The 20,080-nt window shown below is 46.7% G+C and overlaps 7 protein-coding genes across 7 annotated transcripts; 5 read left to right on the top strand and 2 right to left on the bottom strand.

The window, feature by feature from the left end:
- Positions 1-466: 466 nt before the first annotated feature.
- On the top strand, positions 467-3,457 carry ASPWEDRAFT_184209 (uncharacterized protein; the record flags this gene model as incomplete). The annotated part of the gene is made up of 1 exon (XM_040832025.1): positions 467-3,457. One exon carries the CDS (start codon positions 467-469, stop codon positions 3,455-3,457), a length of 2,991 nt encoding a protein of 996 aa, XP_040687296.1.
- A 685-nt stretch (positions 3,458-4,142) lies between these two features.
- Positions 4,143-5,844, top strand: ASPWEDRAFT_184208 (cytochrome P450). Its single transcript, XM_040832024.1, has 3 exons — positions 4,143-4,193; positions 4,250-5,362; positions 5,410-5,844. Exons 1-3 carry the CDS (start codon positions 4,149-4,151, stop codon positions 5,761-5,763), a joined length of 1,512 nt encoding a protein of 503 aa, XP_040687295.1. The 5' UTR covers positions 4,143-4,148; the 3' UTR covers positions 5,764-5,844.
- Positions 5,845-6,544: 700 nt separating this feature from the next.
- Positions 6,545-8,309, top strand: ASPWEDRAFT_156782 (uncharacterized protein; the record flags this gene model as incomplete). The annotated part of the gene is made up of 1 exon (XM_040829715.1): positions 6,545-8,309. One exon carries the CDS (start codon positions 6,545-6,547, stop codon positions 8,066-8,068), a length of 1,524 nt encoding a protein of 507 aa, XP_040687294.1. The 3' UTR covers positions 8,069-8,309.
- A 161-nt stretch (positions 8,310-8,470) lies between these two features.
- On the top strand, positions 8,471-9,504 carry ASPWEDRAFT_41475 (ketopantoate reductase family protein). Its single transcript, XM_040835569.1, has one exon. The coding sequence runs from the start codon at positions 8,478-8,480 to the stop codon at positions 9,450-9,452; it is 975 nt and encodes a 324-aa protein (XP_040687293.1). The 5' UTR covers positions 8,471-8,477; the 3' UTR covers positions 9,453-9,504.
- A 437-nt stretch (positions 9,505-9,941) lies between these two features.
- Positions 9,942-10,336, bottom strand: ASPWEDRAFT_184205 (uncharacterized protein; the record flags this gene model as incomplete). The annotated part of the gene is made up of 2 exons (XM_040832023.1): positions 9,942-10,045; positions 10,097-10,336. The coding sequence occupies 2 exons, from the start codon at positions 10,334-10,336 to the stop codon at positions 10,019-10,021; spliced, it is 267 nt and encodes an 88-aa protein (XP_040687292.1). The 3' UTR covers positions 9,942-10,018.
- Positions 10,337-12,928: 2,592 nt separating this feature from the next.
- ASPWEDRAFT_41473 (uncharacterized protein) lies at positions 12,929-13,519 on the bottom strand. Its single transcript, XM_040835568.1, has one exon. It carries the CDS (start codon positions 13,423-13,425, stop codon positions 13,186-13,188), a length of 240 nt encoding a protein of 79 aa, XP_040687291.1. The 5' UTR covers positions 13,426-13,519; the 3' UTR covers positions 12,929-13,185.
- Positions 13,520-17,683: 4,164 nt separating this feature from the next.
- Positions 17,684-18,806, top strand: ASPWEDRAFT_114226 (uncharacterized protein; the record flags this gene model as incomplete). Its single annotated transcript, XM_040828477.1, has 4 exons — positions 17,684-17,867; positions 17,939-18,060; positions 18,164-18,608; positions 18,685-18,806. The coding sequence occupies 4 exons, from the start codon at positions 17,684-17,686 to the stop codon at positions 18,804-18,806; spliced, it is 873 nt and encodes a 290-aa protein (XP_040687290.1).
- Positions 18,807-20,080: the final 1,274 nt, after the last annotated feature.

The following is a 20,080-nucleotide window of genomic DNA, read 5'->3' as shown; positions in this document are numbered from 1 at the left end:
GTGTTCTAGAATAGTGCGGTAATACTTTATGAACTTTAGTATCCACCAGGAGCCAGTTATTGAATCATCAGAAAGACTTGTTGGTGTGCATTGAGAGTTGTAATTACCTATTAAAGAAGAATGTGTTCACCCTTACATATTGATAAGGCCATTGAATAGTCAGCTGTACCATGAAACACTGACAGACGTAGACTGTTTAACTACCATTGATGGGATAAGCCGTCTTGCCATCTTCACGGTAATGAATCCATCAATGAAAGTAAGGAGGCATAGTAATATGACAATTAAAAGAGATTCTACTTTGGGTTCATACAAGGAAGAGACTGTTGAAGAAAACAACTGATTAATCAATGATCGATGCACGCCTAGTCAATGTCAGGAATATAAAAAGAGGACTTGAACGGTCTGACGTCAAATGATGTCTCCTATCCTTTTTACAACATTTCATTCTTATTAAATCAAAACAATGGCCCGAAATCAACCTCACTCAAGACAGCGTAATCCCATCCCATTCCCCTTCCTGGGATCACCTGCTGCTCAATCTGAAGCGGATGCCTTGGATCGGGCCGGAAATAACTGCCTGGAGGCCCTGTACGCTGAAGCTACATCAGATCTGTTGGCGTTGCGTAGACAGCCAAGAACAAGGTCAGAGGTTGAATGCAATGAATTGAAGGCGCGAGTGGTCGCCCTAGAACAGGTACTCAGTGAAACAATGACGCCGGTCTCCCACCGACTGGCAAAGAGGAAGAATGAACCACAACAACATACTGTGAATGAACAGAACCTATCAGCAACCTCCACTCCTTCGGCCCAGCGGATCACCGCGGGGGCTATTCTGGCAACCAGCGCTCGACGAGGAATTCCATCCGCCACATGGGACGCATTAGATTTGCGGGTTCAGTGCGAGCATGAAGACCACGAAGCATTCATGCGAGCCTTATCACCTGAAAGAAAAGCATGGTCACTTCTTGCTCAGAGGTCGACCCAGATCCGGAAGCATCTGCAGGCAGATGTAAAGCGGGCCATTGCTGGCCCATTACGAATTAGAACTTTTCACAAGGAAGCTCTACGGGCGATCGCAGAAGCATTTGAGCAGTCGAGTTCCAATAGACTGGACCAGAGCCACAGCGCTGACACGGCATGGGAGCGACGGACGAACACTTGGAGACCCGGTCTGGACCTGGGCCCGTTGCTGGCAGGCACGGAATTCACCCAGAGCAAACACCCGGCTATCCAGGAAGCAGCCGAGCGCCTCTTGACCATGCCTCGACTGGGCAAGATCCTGCAGCAGGAACTTCCCGACAGCACCACGGGGCATGCCGCTCTCGTCCATGGTCCAGACGGCCGATCCTACACCGTCGATCAACTTGCCACTCACCGGGTCTACTGCGACCTAGTCAGGGCAGATGGGCTGTGGGCGATGCTTCATAGCCCTGCGATGGACCGTCTGCTGGCCCAGGCCCATCACTCCCAGCCGTTTTTCGGCTTCAGCGACGTCGAGCTGCACCAGCTAGCCATGGCACAGCGCGTTGCCAGCGTGGTCATCCACTACGCGGTGCGCGACTCGATACATTATAAATTCGGCGGTTGGCAACAAACAGCAGCAGACGTACTGCATGCACGACAGGGCTCCTGCTCGGGTAGTGTTAATCTGACTGTGGCGTTAGCCCGTGCCGCTCGTGTTCCTGCTGGTGCCATCCGCATGCACGTTGAGGCCCCAGGCTACTTTGGACTCGTCGCTGTTCCCAACGTCTTGGGCGGCCGGAACAGGGTGAGCGTCCATTACCAGGTCGGGTGGGTGACCTTGCAGTCCGATGCCGATACGGGACTCGCCTGGAAGTTAGTAAAATCGGACCCGGCCGATGACTACGAGCTCGGCGTTGCCATAGAAGACTTCAACGCTCCATGCTCTCGTGTTACCTGTTTCAATGGCAGCGATGACTGCATTCTGCAGTTTGCGCCTGAATATGTTTTGGACGATGTCGGCCCTTTGGCCATCATTGACGCGCTACTGCGCAAGCAAAAGCCCTTGATGCCCTCTGTCGCGCACCGGCTTGAGCTCCTTCGATCCATGCATCGCCGCGGTCCAGTCTCAATCGAAGCTACCTGCCAGCACCTGGCTCTACAGATTACCCAGAGTCCGTGCCAGGGACGATACAATGCCATCGCCCAATCCTACGACACAGCGCTGGAATGTCTCATTAAGGATCCTGCTACGGCGGCCGTTTTCTCGGATCAGGCTGCCCGGAATTTGCGGGCTTTCTTGAATAAAGCATCCACACTGGAGTACATGATAAATGGTGACCTTAATCAACGCCTCTGGGTGGACCGGTTTCTTGATTTTGCACAGTCACAGGCCATGGAATTCATCTATCTTCCTCGCATGGCTGACCTGGCTTCGCGACTGATGGACATGGTTCAAGCCCTGTGCTGTGTCCTAGAGTCTGTCCCAGAATCCGACCGCAGAGAGCTTCCCTCGGAGTTTGTTGCATGGAAGCAGTACCAGCGCGTGATGCAGATTAGTACTGACCATGCCGAGTGGGCGCGTCGGTTGGGAAATATGTACCGGTTCATGACCCAATGCTACCCAGCCGACCTTGATTCTCATTATGGTCCGCGGGCATCCCCTCGTTGGTTGCAGAAATCCTACCAGGAGCGTTACCTGAGCTACATCGACTCCAAGGCCTCGGAAGAATTGATGGAGCGCCCCACTGACAGCGCCCTCGCTTTCCTACTTGGTGACCAAGTCAGCATATACCAGAATGACCAGGGCCAATGGGAGGGGAGTCTTAGCTCAATATGCAACCGGGCGGGCATTTCCATGGAGCAGGTCCAGCAGGTCGCTAGCTTCCACGAACATTTGCTCTCTGACGTGGCTGCAGCAACGTGGGAGCGGTACTCGTTCTTTATGCGGCACCATGCGGAAGGTATTCGATCCGGTCCTGACCTTGCTGTTGAGTTTGAAGCATGGCTAGCTATCTGGGAGCCGACCCTAGCTCGTCTTCATCGTGACGATTTGTGTCGTGATCCAACATACCCTGAGGCCATCTGCCACTATCTTCTACCTCGCACCGTTACGCAGACCCCTGCACTGATTCGAACTGCCTTGGCGGAGTTCATTGAGCTATTCGAAGCTCAACCAGCCAGCATGAGACCGCGGCACGAGGCTGAGATTGACTTTCTCCTGCGCGGGTTTCTCTGTGCACACACCCGTGTTACAATGGATTCCTTGATCGGCGAGCGGCAAGGTGGATGGCTGAAACCCTACGGGGTTTTGTATTCACTGTGGAAAGCCTACATCTTACCTGTAGAGGAGGCTATCGGCATAGTCAAGCGTCTCATAGATAATTCACAAACACAATCCCTTCGTTCTGAATATGATTGGCTGGGAGATGTTGCAAAAAGCTATCCTTACCAACCACGGGACGTGGAGTTGAAAGCCATACCATCACTGTGATGAAGACATAGCCTACTTAGATAAGGGGAACAGTCAATTCTAGTTCGGACTCATTCTGCCTAGCAAAATATGATTTTCCTACTTATCCAGGTATATACAGGTTTTATGGAGCTGCTGCTTTTGTAGTAATAGCAGGACTACAATATATATTGACTCCCATGCCGATCTTTGTAAGACACCTGAAGATTACATTGAACTTATGGATAGATAAATTGCCAAGGAGTTCGTGTGTCCCTTGCTAAACGGATGACCATACTGCAGGATCCACAGGATGCAAACATGCGCCCTTTTGATCGTGGAATCATGATGCAATTTGGTTGGACGATGCAACAGGAAATCTCCAGCAGGGACAAGGTATCTCAACCACGGTGGCTGAAAGGTGTAGACTCTTAGCAACACTCGAATATTCTAGCTGATTCTAAAAATTCACTGGTCAGAAAATGGCGCTCTCCATACTAGCCTCGTCTCTAGCTATAGATATCGTTTAATTTACTCGATAATACAACTAATAATACGTTGCTCATGACCAGCAGTTGCTATCGCGGCGAGTTTGATGATGCTCCATCACAAGCCCGAAATCCATAACATGTGATTTCATGGGTAGCACAGCAGCACCCTCGGGGAGATATATAGCTGGCTAGTGAACGCAAGAACAATCATTCCCCCATTTCTTCCAGCAAGTTGAGGCAAAATGAACAACACTATCTGGCCGGCCGTTGGGCTCCTTGTTGGAGCGGTAAATACGACTCTTCCAATTAGATGAATATCCCCGCTAATCGACCGATGCTTTAGTTTCTTCTTCATCGCTGTATTCTCATCATCTATCGGGTCTTTTTCCATCCCCTATCCCACTTCCCAGGTCCGACTGTCTATGCAGCTTCATACCTGCCCTATCTATACAAGAATAAGATTGCCGGAAATCTAGTCAAGCATATGGTCAAGATCCATGAAAAGTACGGCCCAATCGTTCGTATCTCCCCCACCCAGCTGGCCATCGATGGTTCCATCGGATGGACCGAGGTCTTCACCCGTCGTTCCACCATGGGCCCTGAATTCGGAAAGACAGCGACATTCTACGGCCCCAGGAATGGAATCGGAATCTTGCCTGCTGGTCAGGAGGATCATCAGCGCCAGCGCCGGTTAATGGCGTATGCCTTTTCTGCAGCTGCATTGAGCGAACAAGAGTCGTACCTCCAGCACTATGCGGATCTATTGATGAAACGGCTGAGAGAGCGGATGCTAGCTGGAGAGCCGGTCGATATGACCCGGTGGTACAATTACCTGACTTTCGATATTATCGGCGAGCTTGCCTTTGCGGATCCGTTCTACTGCCTCGAAAAATCCGATTATCATCCCTTGGTGGCTATGATATTCAGCGGAATTCGGGGAAATGCCCGCATGTCGTTCTTCGACCAGTATCCCCTCCTTCGTCCGTGGGTTGACCTGTTCATGACGACCAAGGAAGACATGGAAAAGCGACGGCAGTATTACATGTTGGCGCGGTCTAAGACAGAAAAACGGATTGCCCTGGAGGCTGAGGCTGACACCCGCAAGGACTTTATGACTTACATTCTCAGCCACAATAAGGATGGATCCGGCATGACCCATGAAGAGATCATTGCCAATGCACGCACACTGATTGGTGCTGGCAGCCATACCACGGCTTCCGCATTGACGGGTCTAACGTTTTACCTAACACAGTCGCCCGAGATATATAGAAGGCTGACTGAGGAGATCCGGTCCACTTTCTCATCTGAAGAGGAAATCAACATGAAGTCCACCGTGGCACTGCCTTTCCTCAACTCTTGTCTCGAGGAAGTGCTACGCATTTACCCACCATTAGCAGAGACGCCTCCGAGGGTGTCGCCGGGTGCTGTTGTGAATGGCCAATATATTCCCAAGGGGGTTTGTTCTACCTATAATTATATAAAAAAGTACTGACCAACTGACAGACCTCTGTATCTGTCTTCCAATGGGCAACAAATCACTCACTAAGCAACTTCACCGATCCAGACCAGTTTACTCCCCAACGTTGGCTTCCAACAACAGATCCCTTGTACGATCACCGATATGCTTCAGACAACAAAGAGGCCTCGAAACCATTTGCCGCCGGTCCTCGTGACTGTCTGGGGAGATCCCTTGCCTATGCTGAGATGCGACTGGTGGTGGCTCGGCTGCTGTGGAATTTTGATATCGAATTGCTGGATGGACAGCAGGATTGGGTGGCATGTCAAAGAGTATATATGGTGTATGAGAAGTCACCGCTGATGATTCGCCTGAATCAGCGGACTGGGCTTGAGGGATGATCTTACTATGCATGTATTACCGAATTATATGCCCTATGCATTTTCTCCCCTGATAGTGGCCTCGTATCATGACTGAATGGCAGACCACCGAGAACAACAAGCATCTATAGTATCCGGCACATTGAAGAAAGTGCCGAAGGTAAATTTTCATATCGACACTATCCTTCGATACAACAAGAGTGAACGATGTTATGTATTTCGGGGTCCATTCTTTGGCAATAGTCGCAGTATATAGAGTTGTTTATTCTATCTTGGTAGTTCTAATGCACAGGTATAGACATCCTTCCTATATAGAGAGTTTAATAGCTTCGCAACTCACATGGGCCTTGCCGTTATGCTCACTAGAACTTCTGCAGCATCACCATGAATGACCGCCTGTTCTGTGTGATACAAAAAGGGAGGCAGAAGTGGGGGAACGGTTCACATGAAGCAATCTGAAGCGCTGGGCCTGCCTTAACACTCCTGATTAGGAAGTCTTACGCAGAGGACGCTCTCACACAGGTAATCTGGGCGTTGTGGGGCAGAGAATATCGAGTGGTCACTTTCCACGCTAGTTTGGTCTTCCCCAGATTTCCCCGCAATCTGGAGATTTTCCACTGATAAAAGTCACCATTTGAGAAAAGTATCCATTTTGGTAATTCTAACCCAGGAATAGGTAATGATGGATATGGGATTGTATGCAGACTTTAAATACGAGCGCAAATTTCTAGCAAGGCCAAGAGTCAGTTTCTGTACAGTTCACCATTGAATATTCCAGACAGATAGTATCGCACACCACAAAATGAAGACATTCGTCTACCATCTCTTTGTCAGCCTCCTCGCTATAGCATTTCTTGTAGCGCCAACATCCGCCACTAATCGGTCGGCGATGTTGCGCACCGTCGTCACGACCGACATGGAGCAGGACGACTTGGCGTCGTTAATCAGGTACCTGCTCTATACCAATGAGCTCGATACCCAGGGCATTATCTACACCTCGAGTCGCTATCACTGGGCCGGTGACGGCAATGGGAGGGCGTTCTTCATTCCAGACCGCGAATACACCACGCCACAGTGGACATGGCGCTGGACGGGCACGCGAACCATCCAGGATAAAGTGCTCAACGAATACGCAGACGTCTACCCGAATCTGCAGAGTCACGATCCATTCTATCCGACACCGGACAAACTCCTGTCCCTAGTGAAGATCGGCAACATCGACTTCGAGGGCGAGATGGATCATGACACAGATGGATCGAACCTCATCCGGTCGCTTCTGCTGGACGACGATCCACGACCGCTCTACCTGCAAGTCTGGGGTGGCACTAATACTATTGCCCGTGCTCTCAAGTCGATTGAGGAAGAGTACTCGGGCTCGCAACTGTGGACCCAGACCAAGAAGGATGTCTCACAAAAGGCGGTCATCATGGCGAGCGGTTTCCAGGATGAAACCTACGCCAACTACATTTCTCTCCATTGGCCGCAGATACGTGTGGAGCAACTGGAAGCGGGATACCAGACCTGGGGCTACAACTGTAATTCCAGCAAGGGCAACGTCCGTGGTGTGCCCGATAACCATCTGTACTTCACCGGTGACTGGATCAAACCAAGCATTCAAACAGGCCGGTACGGATCCCTCTACCGCTCCTGGCTGGACGGCCAGGCAATGCCTGGTGACCCACTGGATGTCTTTGGAAATCTATCCAGCTGGTCATCTTCCAGCCAATCTTGTCGGCCGCTGGGACCGTACGACTTCCTGAGCGAGGGTGACAACGTGGCTTTCAACCCACTTTTAACAACCGGTATTCAAGACCCAGCTAATCCGAGGCTCGGGGGTTGGGGTGGCCGGGCTCAGCAAAACAAGACTTCCCCGAATCTGTGGGTGATGGCTGAGGATGAGAAGAGCCAAAACGGCAGCCGAATCGCCGGCTATACAACAAACCGCTGGATCGCGGCTGCTCAGAATGACTTTGCAGCTCGCATGCAGTGGACCCTCACATCCAACTATACAAGAGCCAATCACGCACCCTCTGTGGACATCTTGAATGGAACTACCGTAAAGGCCCATCCTGGGGTTACCGTGACATTAGAGAGTGCTGTTAGCGATCCCGATCACGACAATGTCACCACATCTTGGTGGCAGTTCTTTGAAGAAGGCTCTTATCCAGGCATTGTGACTGTGACTAAGTTGAATGCCAATAGGGCGAATGTGATGGTTCCCACCGATGCGAAAGCAGGCCAGACTATCTCCATTATTTTGCAAGGCACCGATGACGGGAATTTTCCATTGACTCGCTACAGCCGCATTTTTGTGCAAGTTGTATAATAAATGGACTGGGCTATTCCTCAGTGATGGATGCAAAACATCATGGACAATCTAATTGGGAGCTATAGCTGCTGAATATATTGTTGAAGCATATACGAATATGCCTTGATTAGATGCCTGAAATGGTATAGCGTAGCCATACTTTGCCTATACGTGCGTTCCTGCGCAGAAGCTATCTGAATACATATCTGTCCTCTTTTATTTTCAAGAGAGATCACCTTCTCATTTGAAACTAGCACATACCAGATCACAGTGGGTGGAAAGAGTAGGTAACTTTCATTTTGTCATGAAACCAGCTACCGTCGGCCAAATGATCGACAGTCACGTGTAGGGCGTATTGGGTGTTTTTCTTCAGGAGAACAGACAACTTCACTTGATCTACCAATTAATCCCATGGAATATGCCCACCATGCCACCCAAAGCACTCGTGTTTGGAGGTGGCAGTATTGGTGCAATATCAACATATCTCCTCTCCAAATCAATTCCTCCATCACACCTCGTCGCCCTCTGCCGATCAAACTATCGCGTAGTCGCAGAACATGGCTTCAACATCAACTCCAGAGTCTGGGGTCCCAATCTCAATGTTCGACCAACTGTAGCCAGGTCTATGGATGAAGCGATCCAAAAGACCCCGGGGGGCTTCGACTATATTCTCTTGACAACCAAGGCTCTCTCCTCCACAACCCAATTTCCGAGTTCAATCAAGCCTCTCGTCTCACCTCATACGGCCATTGTTTTGATGCAAAATGGAATCTCCATCGAGGAACCATATTTAACCATCTTTCCTAATAACCCAATCTTGAGCGCCGCGATTTACATCACCTGCACTCAGACCAAACCCGGAATCTTTGACCACGTCGTGCTCAAAAACATTCATCTGGGAACTTATCCTGCGACTGCGCCAGACGAGCACAAAGCATCAGCAGATCAGCTAGTGAAGATGCTCAACCACGGTGGTGCAGACGCCACCCATGAACCTGACATTCAGGTCGAGCGTTGGCGAAAGCTTCTCATCAACGCGTCCGATAACCCCATTTGCGCCCTTGGTCGACTACGTGATGCCACCTTCCTCACCATACCCGGTGCAATTTCCTTCATGCGCGATGTGATGCATGAGATCGCCCTTGTGGCGCGGTCTGTTGGATATCATGCCGTAGATGAAAAGATTGTTGATCAACAGATGGCATTACTCACGGCACGGGAAATGCCTGGTGTAGAACCCAGTATGATGGCTGATGCGATTGCCTCGAGACAGATGGAGGTGGAATGTATTCTGGGGAATACAGTTCGCATTGCTCATGATCATGGGGTGAAGGTGCCGAGATTGGAGACATTATATTATCTTGCAAGTGCGTTGAATCGCAGTTTCCAATCAAATCAATAGGAGGAGACCAAAATTCTGTGTCAGGTAATTCAAACCAACGACTAGATCTACCATAGTTGTGATATTTTCACAGCAGTCTTTCGTAGAAAGCATCGCTATCTCCAACAGGCTCTTTCTTTATACAAGGAAATACACGACGCTAACGGCTGGCTCACGACATTTCAGTAGCTCTTCTTTCCCAATACGCTAGCGAACTATATTTCTAGTATAAATTAAAATATATCTTGTCGCGGGGACTATATTCCTAATTATAGTAGCTGTAACTGGCTATATGCTAGATATCTTTATTGGACTAGTGGCGGGAATTACATATAATGTAATATTCTATCATACCGCTGATTTAGTGTCAAGGGCTCGTTATCATTCGATGTCAATCAGCCAATATGAGAGTCAACAAATGACAATTAAATGATATCAATTGGAAACAATTAATAGTGAGAAGTTTTAATTCAACGCCGTCATTATATCCCGAAAATAAATCTATTAACCAAAAGTACCCCCCCCCCCCCCATCCGTATATGAAGAAACGCCCATTTTGTCAATGTGAGGGTATACGCTGCGTTAAATTAATCAATCGTCGCAGGTGCCGGAATCTAAGAACAGATGATTAACAAACACATCCGGGATAGTAGGGAAACAAGTACATGTATGGCATACCATTTTCGAGGCGACGGTTCCCAGCCCTGCCCCGCCCATCGACCGGGATTAAAGTTGTATTCATCCTGCCAGTCCTCCCTTGCGGCGAGGAGAGGGCCCCATGTCTTCTTCACGTTGTGGAGGTGTTGCTTAATGCGAGTGAAAACGGAGGTTTTCTCCGAAGTTGGAGCCAACGACTCCTTGGTAGGAGGAAGGTCCTGGATTTGGCTGGATGTAGCTTGATCCATTTTTGCAATGAGATTCAGGAACGAGGAAAGGGGAATAAGAAGAGGCTGCTTGGTTTTGGTCGAGGTCTGACAATGCAAGTGATGACACTGACTATATAGGCAGTCCCTCGGGAGTAGCTCGGCCCTCACTTATATGGTATTTTCAGCCCTATTAACTGTTCAAGATGAAAAATTTTTAGCCATCCACAATACGAGAATATAGATTGGAGAAGACCAATCACAGTCTCGGGATCAGTTCCCCTCATGAGGGGGTGGGGACAAATGAGCAATATTTTACCGCCGAATGTTTCCCGAGTTTGGGCCGCCAGGAACATGTCACATCTGCATCCTGCTCTACGTTTAGCATCATGAGTCAACGGCCTTTTCATGGGATTTTAGTCAGGCCATCTCCAATTTATTCATCCAGTATTTGACAACAGTGGATCAGTCTTTTACAGTCTTTAACTTTCGCCACTTAGCTTTGACATGGTCCCCTCATGCGGGTTGCCATCCACCGTACCACACTCGCGGCAAAGGATTAGCCTCGCCACACTGATGATAATAAATATATTATACTGAATTACATGAGGATGATGCATTCTAGTAACATAGGCTAGGGGGAAAGGTAATAGAGAGTCAATAAAGTGACCGGACAGCTGCTCCCTTCCTCTCAGACTGAGATAGTGAAAGCCCTCCAAGGATTAAGGAAGCACACGCCCGTTTATGGTTTCCCAGGGCAGGGCAGTTATTAATTAAATTGGGCGTTATATCAACGATAACTAGCCTTACCTTATGTGAAATTGTTAGTCTACGTATGCATGATTCGCATAATTGGAAATATTGGTCGTATTTCTGATGAGCTCAGAGGTGCATGTCACGGTAACATACACTATTCATTGGAATAGAGTCTGGTTCAGCGCAGTTTCCTTGTAGTTGATATTTTGAGAATATCAAAATATCTAGTTACCCAAAATCAAAACGTTCATGAGTAATCTCAGTCTTTTTTTGATGGCAGCCGCAGCCTAGAAAACCAATCTCGTTTCCTGTCTGAGATGATCGATGGGGCTCGTGCCACATGTGATCCGCGGTTCCAGATATGCCTGTGTAGTTCAATGGGTCGCTATGTCATACCTGTCAGCTAAAAGACAAATGACTACATACCTCCACTGAGACAGTCATCGATCGACCTATGGATATTTTATGAATGCATAGTTAGTAATACAAATTGTTATGAGTAGTCACCTGATTTATGACTGAGTAGCGGCTGAGGCTGGGTGTGATTTTATTATGACTGGCAAGGCAGCGACTATTGTTTTTATTATCATTATAAATATTTCATACTCATGTTTTTCAGTCATACAGCCGATTGACAGGACCTTCCTACAGAGTGGCTGGGGTAGCTGTCATGCACACGCACACACATATATATATATACATAAACCCATATCCTACACTGATAAGTAACGTTCCCAGCACCAATAACGGAGCCGGACTAAATGATTCTGTCTCTATCCCAAGCCCCAACCTTGCTCTACAGCCATTTTCGGGGGTCGGTACTTAGCTGTTCTTGGTATCAACTCGGTATGTCGCTGATAGGGCTTTAAATTGTCTGGGGCAAGGCAGAAAGTGGATCCTAATCTGCCACGAAACATGAAGATGAAAGTCGACTATCAAGCCCCGAGACGGACAGTAACAATTGACTCTCAGAAGCTCTGGGTTGAGTCAGCAGTTCATTGAATATATGAGAACATGGCATGGATTTATCATGGACGTATTGTGTAAAATAGAAATTTCTATAATATGACTGTGTCACTATGTGTTTGCAGCAAACGAAGAGATGATGAATACCGGGATCATGTTTCTAGCCTACCAATCAGGATATATGCTATATGGTCCCCCAAAGAAAAGCCAAAGCCCTCAGTCCAATGCTCTTCCACGGTTCCGCATCGACCGGACACCATGGATTGATAAATGCGGGATGAGGCATTATTGGCCTTTCTGAGTTTTGGCATTTTAAAGTGTCTACTTTTATTTTCCCGAAAGCCGTAGATACGTCTTACCACTTGCTTGTGGCTTCCCTTTTCTGTCTGCCTTTGTATCTTTGTAAAGGTATTGAGGCAACATTGTTTCTGTTGATCAGCTTTCATTAGCATTTTCTCCCGCTGCTGTGATTTGGATGATTGCTGTGGACATCCTCATTCCAGTAGTTTCTCCAACAGTACAAAGTCAGCCACAACACCTTTCTAACTCTTATTGTCGAGGTGAAAGCCCCTAAGCCTTTCACTAAGGCTCCTTCACTTCTCTTCTCGAAACAGCCAACATCACTGTTTGCTTTATCATGGTGGTTTTGGCATACACCGGAAGCTGATCAGCCCAGCCTTGGCCCTAGTGCACCGCTCAACATTCAACGCTCTCGTGGGCGGATCTCTGATGTCCAATAAATAGTTGTTTAATACCAACTTCGTTAAGTCTAAACCCAAAATGGGTGCTTTCCCCGTATGACTATTAGTCTTCGCCCCCTTTCGACAGCTGACTATGAGCGAGTTATTTTCCCGCGTTTTTGTTTTCTGAGATATTCTGTTTGCCGAATTTCTTCATACGCCTACATAGCACTAACGTCTATGGTTATACCTTGTACTTGAATCTGAGTGATAAATTACGAATTTTGTACAAAATTCCGCCTCAAAGGCAATTTATTTGACATGAAACTTAAATCAAAATTCCCGTAGGATTGTCCATATGTCCTCCTACTCCTTTCCGACACCCAAATATGACATATTCCAGGGTACGAGGCTGAACCGGTATGCAGGCCTCATGGTCGAAGCTAAGTGGAAATTCCGATTGGAATCACGGTATTGGGCTTCGAAGGCTTATTTCTGGCCCTTGCAAGCAGCGTTCTGGGCGGCGCACTCGGCCTCGTTGGGGTCACCGCTGCTGCGGCAGGTGTCGAAGGCGTCGGAGCAGCACTGGGCGTGCTCAGCAGCGCAGGCAGACATGTTGGGGTCACCAGAGCTGCGGCAGACGTCGAACTTGTTCTGGCACTGGTCGTTGGTGGTGGCAAGAGCGACAGCGGCGAAGGCCACGGTGAGAAGTGCGGTGATGCGGACCATTTTGGTGGAGGTGTAGAGGGGGTTTGAAGGATTTGGAGGCCTTGAAGATAGAGAAGATGAAGAGTTTGTTGATGCTCTTTTTCACCAGGATATGGTCACCTCTTTATATCTCTAGATGTCCAGGTATTCTAAGATAGGAAACGTAGCGGTCAATTGAATTTACCTAGTTGTTGGGGAAGATCATCCGAAACAGTGTCTCTCCAGAAACAGCATTCTAGCTAGTTCGAGAAGATCGTCTGAAACATTATCCATTGAAGACATGTCTTGGACCAAAATAAGCCGAGAATTTGGAGATTTAGCGATGTGGGTCTAAGGTGTATCAAGATGTCTTCACATCCGCCCGGAAATTCCCAGAGTATATATTATAAGAATAGCAGGGAGGGTATCAATCTCCTGCAAAGATGTGACTACGAATGAATTAACTTTTTATAGGGAGGGGAAACATTTAAGGGTTTGATAGGATAGAGTGTCACCGTATTACTGAAGAACATGAGGTGGGCTGAGCAAGCCATCTGGGCCCACTTTATTATCCATTATTGATGATCAGCGCCCCCTTTTAGGAGAAAGCTTCAGGACAAAAATTAGAGAGCCTTATGGCCTTAGGACAAGCCTTTTAAATTGTGGAGAAGGTCATACGGCAATACGGCATATGTAGTTGTAGTTGCCCAGCAGGACATAGCATAACACACAAAACAGCTTGCCCTTAAAAGATTTAAATAATCAAGTGAATGGTGGACATTCCGGATGCTTCATGCCGAATCTCTTCCAATACTTTCAGAAAGGGTCTGCAAGCCAATGTAACCCGGAGAGGAGCCCCGGGAACACTAACTAGGGGGTTGACTTCCGTTGGTTCTCAGCCGACGCCAGGTAAATATCGTGAACACGTAGGTTGTCCATCCGAAAGAATATTAAAGATTAATTATTGGTTCTGCCTGATGAACAAACAGTTAGCCAGCCAGAGCTGAGCACATAAAGAAAAGAGCAAATCCAAGCTAGCGCAGACATGATCCGCTACGTGTGACTAGGCCCATCAAGAAATCAAAACAATTGCTATCACTTTGCAGCGCTAGATGCGTGGTCAAATCCTGTTCGAAGGAAACACATTTAAGGGTCTTCAAAAGCTGTCATAACCCTTGTCAACGGTTGTTCGAGCGTAACAGACATACACTCTACTACGGCCGGATAGTGGCTGGAGACTACTGGTGCCGGTGGAATCTTTCCCATCGAATGCTTTAATTATCACCGCTGAGAGAGCAACTAGCCAAATGGTAAAATCCAGAAATGAGATCCCCTTTCAAGTCCAGAATGTCCATTTGAATCTGCCCTAGAACAGCAGGATTGGAATTGAATACCATAAGCAGGAAGGGACGTGTACTGGTATCAATGTCTCTCTTGGGTTTGGCTATTGACCTTGTTCAAGGACTTGCAGCAGGATGATGATCAAGATTGAAATCAATAAACCAGGGCGTAATTACTTAACCATATCTAAAGTAGGCCACGAGGCCGTACTCCCTACTCTCTCTTCAAAGAAGGTAGTACCTGCTGTGCCCCACGCGACAAAAATTCTTGCAAGAATACGTTGCTGCAGAGCCGGCTGATGAAGGTGGAAGCATACTCGACATGGAGATTAAACCTTGTTTCTAAGAAGATGAACCACTTGTAACTGCAATTCAGTCTGTAATGATTAATAAGCAACCTAGGAAGGTTGTTAAGCGATCTTCATAATGACAGTCTGAAGTAATTGCTATGCTTGAATTCTGCGTTCAACTTTGAAAATTTGGATCATCCCCATACAACAACGGTGGGAGTCTCCCTTTTGGTATTTACCTCTAGAGCTTGGACATTGAACTACTACCAGAAGGATTTCGGGCAATCTATATATTGACAGCAGGAAATTAGTGACCATGGGATTTACTGCTGGTCATATCTAGCCAAATAATAGAATAAAACCTTGGCTACCTTTTTAGAAAGTTGAAACAAGAAGAAAGTATAGTGTGCATGAAATCCTAAGGCGCGACCTTGATGATGACAACGAGTGTATCAGGGTGTCATGCTCATGAATTCAAACTAGAGGATTCGACTGTGAGAGGAAGATGGTACTTAGCTATAACTAGGTTTATATTGACTGGTCAACTGCATACATTCGGGAATAAACATGTCAAGGTCTGATTTTCAATCTAGTGTCGTGTATGTCCCCTGCCCCATTCCCCATGTAGAAAATGCGGTACTATCTACTACGTATACTACTATCACATTGCCAGAACATTTCAAAATGAAACACGTCATCCTGTATTGATAGATTGGTGGATTTCATACCGAAAGCTCACAGGCCACATTGAAACTTTGAATTTTGCTCTCGGCTTGGAAATGGTTTCTCTTCCACACCAAAGACAATCAAGTGGACGGCGTGATGTTCATCTGTGCAGACAGGTCCGCAGTAGAACGGTACTGCTCTCAGGCAGAGAAATAGTACGAAGAAGATTGGGACCAGGAAGATTTGAAAGGGGACGAAAGAGCCAAGAGCCAAGAGCCAAGATAGCATCTAAGAGAAAGGCTTCTCCTCAACGCAGCGACAGGTAAAAGACATCCAAGCCAGCTGCGTATATTGGCCAAGGTTAAGGTGTAGGGAGACTAGAGAGGACATAATCTATTTTAAGCTATATATTAGTACTATTAAGTTTATATATAGGAAGCTTACTAGCTTCATGAATAAGGATGGCTCCTATATTAGTTAGGGAGTGCTTTTTACTGTATAGAAAGTTTCTGATCCGCTACATTCACAGGGGAAGGAATAGTCTGACTGCTCAGAGAGATAATATGAGAGGGAAAGAGTCAACAGGTGGCACTGAGCTCAGTATTCCGAGTTGACTATGGGGGTCAAATATGGGTCAAGGTACTACTAACTCACTTCATGAGCTATTAGCTTTGACTGTGTTCTACTCTTTGCTAACCGAAGGTCTTATACTTATAATTTGGCTTCCAATCATATCACTAAATTGGCTTCTAACATTGGCTGCATTTACTCGTAGACCATAACCAGTCAACATAGTAAAGGAGGTTGGTACTGAACTGCACTACAAGTATGATACACAATGGGCAGCAGAAGTAAGGTATACCTGTTTCGGCAATTTTATTTAACCAGATAATAGACCGTTGGCTTCGAGCTTTGGTCTTCTCAGAGAGCCATTCAGCGAGCCACGTAAGGAATGCGACTCCAATATCACCATAAAATTTTATAAAAATTTTATAAAATTAAAGCTTCATATAAAGAGTTCCATATAAACCCATCATAGAAAATTAAGATAATATATCTTAATGTAACTTGGCTATAACTTAACATAACAAAACAAATCAGCATGTTAAGTCAACCTTAGAAACGTACTATGTTGGTTCTCAATAATAATCCTCCCCGCGCTTTTCTTCTTTCTTTCTTCTTTTTTTGAATAGGATATTGAAGGGAAGAAGCTTTGAGAAAGAAATCTGGGGTGTAAAAGAACCCTTTATTGGAGAAGGAATCGACTTGGGAAGCAAAGAAAAGAAGACTCGGCGATGGTATCGTGGTCACTAAAATCGGACGACAAATTAGGACCCAGTGTCAACTATTGAAGATTTGCTTGGTTTTTATTTAAGGTTCTATTCTGATATTAATGTAATAATAGAAAAAGACTCTCCTGGTATCAGTTGTTCAACGCGTGTAATTTGCACTGCCATAAATATAGACAGGATAATGTGTCGTTTTGGGGGGCGCGTTTCACAGATTCATGAGGGCAGTGTTTTCCAAAGGCCTCAGCCTTACTAGTAGCTCTGACAATCGACCTGTATGCAGAGTACCTACATCGGTGGGCCTGGGGGCTGGAAATGCATGGGTGGATATGGTTACTTTTGCGCTATGGCCAATCCGCCAAGCCCAGCCCTGGCGCACAATGATTCCCTAATAGGTATAGCTCCCGTCGGGGCCAAGTCTAAGATTAGAGTTTTATCAGTTTACGCAGTGTATACCCCGATCAAGTATAGTTTGGCCAGGTTGAATGCCTCAACTGGTATGGAGTGCGAATGTAAGATCACTTGCTAAGCCCTACTGGTGTACTATCTTAGAAACAGCTAAATTAGCACTACAATAACATTATGTACTTGCTGTGGATATAACATCACTCACATATAAAAGGGTACCGTATGCCACACTTCGGGACTTCAATCTACTTTGCCTTCCAACATGCATTCCAGTGAAATGAACTCAACCCAGAGCGACGAATACAACATGATCGAGCAGGGTAACTATCAGCTAGAAGCAATCGATGTTCCTCCTCCCTTGCCTCTTGATCTCCATGAGCATAAATTCCATATATGCTTGCAATGGGGCATCATATTACTCACGTCTTGTATAGCGCCGTTGGTGCTTTATCCAAGCTTACGCTGGGGGGCGGACTTATCCGATAAGATTGGTATGTCTTCAGCCCGCGTCTCCAAGTTTCTCTTAGATCATGTGAGCTGACGCTAAGATATCTAAAACCAGCGCTGAGTGTAGCCAGCGCCGTCCTAGGAGCGTCGACTTTATATTCGCTGGGCCTGCGAACATGGCGACTACTCAAACCGGCATTAGATTGCCGACCTCTTACATCAGAAAGTCGTTGGATGGTATGCTCTTTTTCTTTCTTTTGTTATCCCATGCGAAAACAGAGTGAAGTTGCAAAAAAGATCTGCTAACACAAATTGCCAACTCTTCTTTTCCTTCACATAGTTTGACTTCTTCCACTGGAACTACCTCGTTGGCTTTATGCTTGTCACCATAGTTCTCGTGATTGGCTTGACAGAGGAGCCTCCCAGTGTACGAATGGAGTCTTTGCCTCCATCTATTCTACTCGTCCAAGTTGGATCTACCCTGGTGATTGTTGGGTTTTTGGCAAAGCTTCGCATACGTCAACCATTCGCGGTCTCCTCCCATCCTGCAGGTGCAATTTTTCGACCAGGCATCTTGGTGATCATCGAGGATATCGTTGCGGTCGACGGGGGCAAAGGCAGGTTATATCGCTCAGCCCTGATGGAGCGGTATACAGCCAGCCCGCGGTTTCGACGTCTAATTGAGGATTTAAACTGGTTCTGGGGATTTGGTGGGCTTCTTTTGGGCGTTCTTTTGATAAGTATACTTTCTTCGGTTCATGATCAGACTTTTGCTTGGGGGCTGGGTAAGTTTATGACTCATCCTATTCCCATATTTCATTCTCACGTACTGGACTAATATTTTCTGTTTCCTTTCGGTAGGGTGGACGATACCATGGATTTGGGCTGGTATCTGGACGGTTATTACTACCTACTGGGTTAAGTCTGCGCTGAGGGAAGAGAAACGTACCTGGTCTGAGAGCGCAATGAAGAACGCGGTGTAGACTGTTGTCTTCAAAACATGTTTGATAGAAGAATTGAAGAAAATTGCCATCTTCAGATGCGTCAGCTGCGAAGGAAAAGATTTCTATAGCCTTAAGGGCGAGCTTTGTGCTGATGTGCACCTGTGGTTAATTATGTGTATTGAAAGAGCGCTGCAGTGCTTGTCAATATGACTACTTTATGTATAAATCGGGATTATTAGGTTAGTCTAGCCGTCAAGATAAGATCAAAGTTAATATATTACATTTGTGTTTCATACATATAATTACACTTGATAATATAAATGGGTTCACATTGAAAAAAAAAAAAAAAAGTCATTGACATCGCGTGGCTGATGCTCCTTGGAATATTGCTCGTATTTCTCCAAGATCCGACCAGGGACAATCTCATAGCGAGCCAGAGAAGCTAATGAGACAGCTAGCTGTTGGTACTTATCCAGCTGTTTCTTTATTATCTCCCAACTTTAAAATGAATGGAGATGATAGCAATAGACAAGATAAAGCGAATAGTGGCGCTTGACGATACGCTATGGTCGATATACAGATTCTACAAAGATACCAGTTTCCATCATCTAAAACCAAAAAATTCCTCTATATCATTCTCACTTTTTCCTCAACCAAAGGCCCAAACCACCATCTCGTCGCCCTCAATTCCATGCCGCGCCATCCTGTCAGGTCTTTTAGCTTTTGCTCGGGGGTGTCTACCTTGTGTAGATGGTCAATGAACCGTGCGCTATACGCCCCCATGAACGGCTGCGACAGCATCTTTTGTAGAACCTCCTTTTGTGCACTACGTGAACCACCCTCATGTGGGAAAAAATGGGCCACCAAAAGGTAGCGACGAGCTACACCTAATGGAAAAGTTGAACTGAGCGCTGCATAGCCACCGGCGTGGGGCTTATACGATAGAGGCATAGCGTGGACGATTCTGTGGGCGTGCAAAGTAGGATTCCGTTCATCACGGTAGTTGGGGTATCCATGTGAGGAAAAAGGAATTGGAGAAGGGCGTGTGATAAGCTGATTGTCATCCGCCTCATTCGCGGCCATATGAATAGTGGTATATAGGAGGATAGAGCAGCTCCAGTAAAAGAAACTCAAATGCAGCACTGCGAAGTCCCTATCAATTTGCGGCATCGGGAGGGGATCGCCTGAATATGTTGTGTAATCGTAGACCTGCAGATCATTAGGGTTAGGGTTAGGGTTAGGGTTAGGGTTAGGGTTAGGGTTAGGGTTAGGGTTAGGGTTAGGGTTAGGGTTAGGGTTAGGGTTAGGGTTAG

Source organism: Aspergillus wentii, assembly GCF_001890725.1.
Source record: "Aspergillus wentii DTO 134E9 unplaced genomic scaffold ASPWEscaffold_5, whole genome shotgun sequence".
NCBI classification, from domain to species: Eukaryota; Fungi; Ascomycota; class Eurotiomycetes; order Eurotiales; family Aspergillaceae; genus Aspergillus; species Aspergillus wentii.
Note: the sequence above shows the minus strand (reverse complement) of the source record. Positions and strands in the feature narration are given on the sequence as shown.

What these genes read in the sequence shown, in the direction of transcription:
- ASPWEDRAFT_41473 (XM_040835568.1), bottom strand. Translation starts at nt 13,425, where the DNA reads ATGGTCCGCATCACCGCACTTCTCACCGTGGCCTTCGCCGCTGTCGCT.
- ASPWEDRAFT_41475 (XM_040835569.1), top strand. Translation starts at nt 8,478, where the DNA reads ATGCCACCCAAAGCACTCGTGTTTGGAGGTGGCAGTATTGGTGCAATA.
- ASPWEDRAFT_184208 (XM_040832024.1), top strand. Translation starts at nt 4,149, where the DNA reads ATGAACAACACTATCTGGCCGGCCGTTGGGCTCCTTGTTGGAGCG. An exon ending in TTGGGCTCCTTGTTGGAGCG is followed by an intron (nt 4,194 to 4,249) that starts GTAAATACGACT and finishes CCGATGCTTTAG; the next exon opens with TTTCTTCTTCATCGCTGTAT. An exon ending in GCCAATATATTCCCAAGGGG is followed by an intron (nt 5,363 to 5,409) that starts GTTTGTTCTACC and finishes ACCAACTGACAG; the next exon opens with ACCTCTGTATCTGTCTTCCA.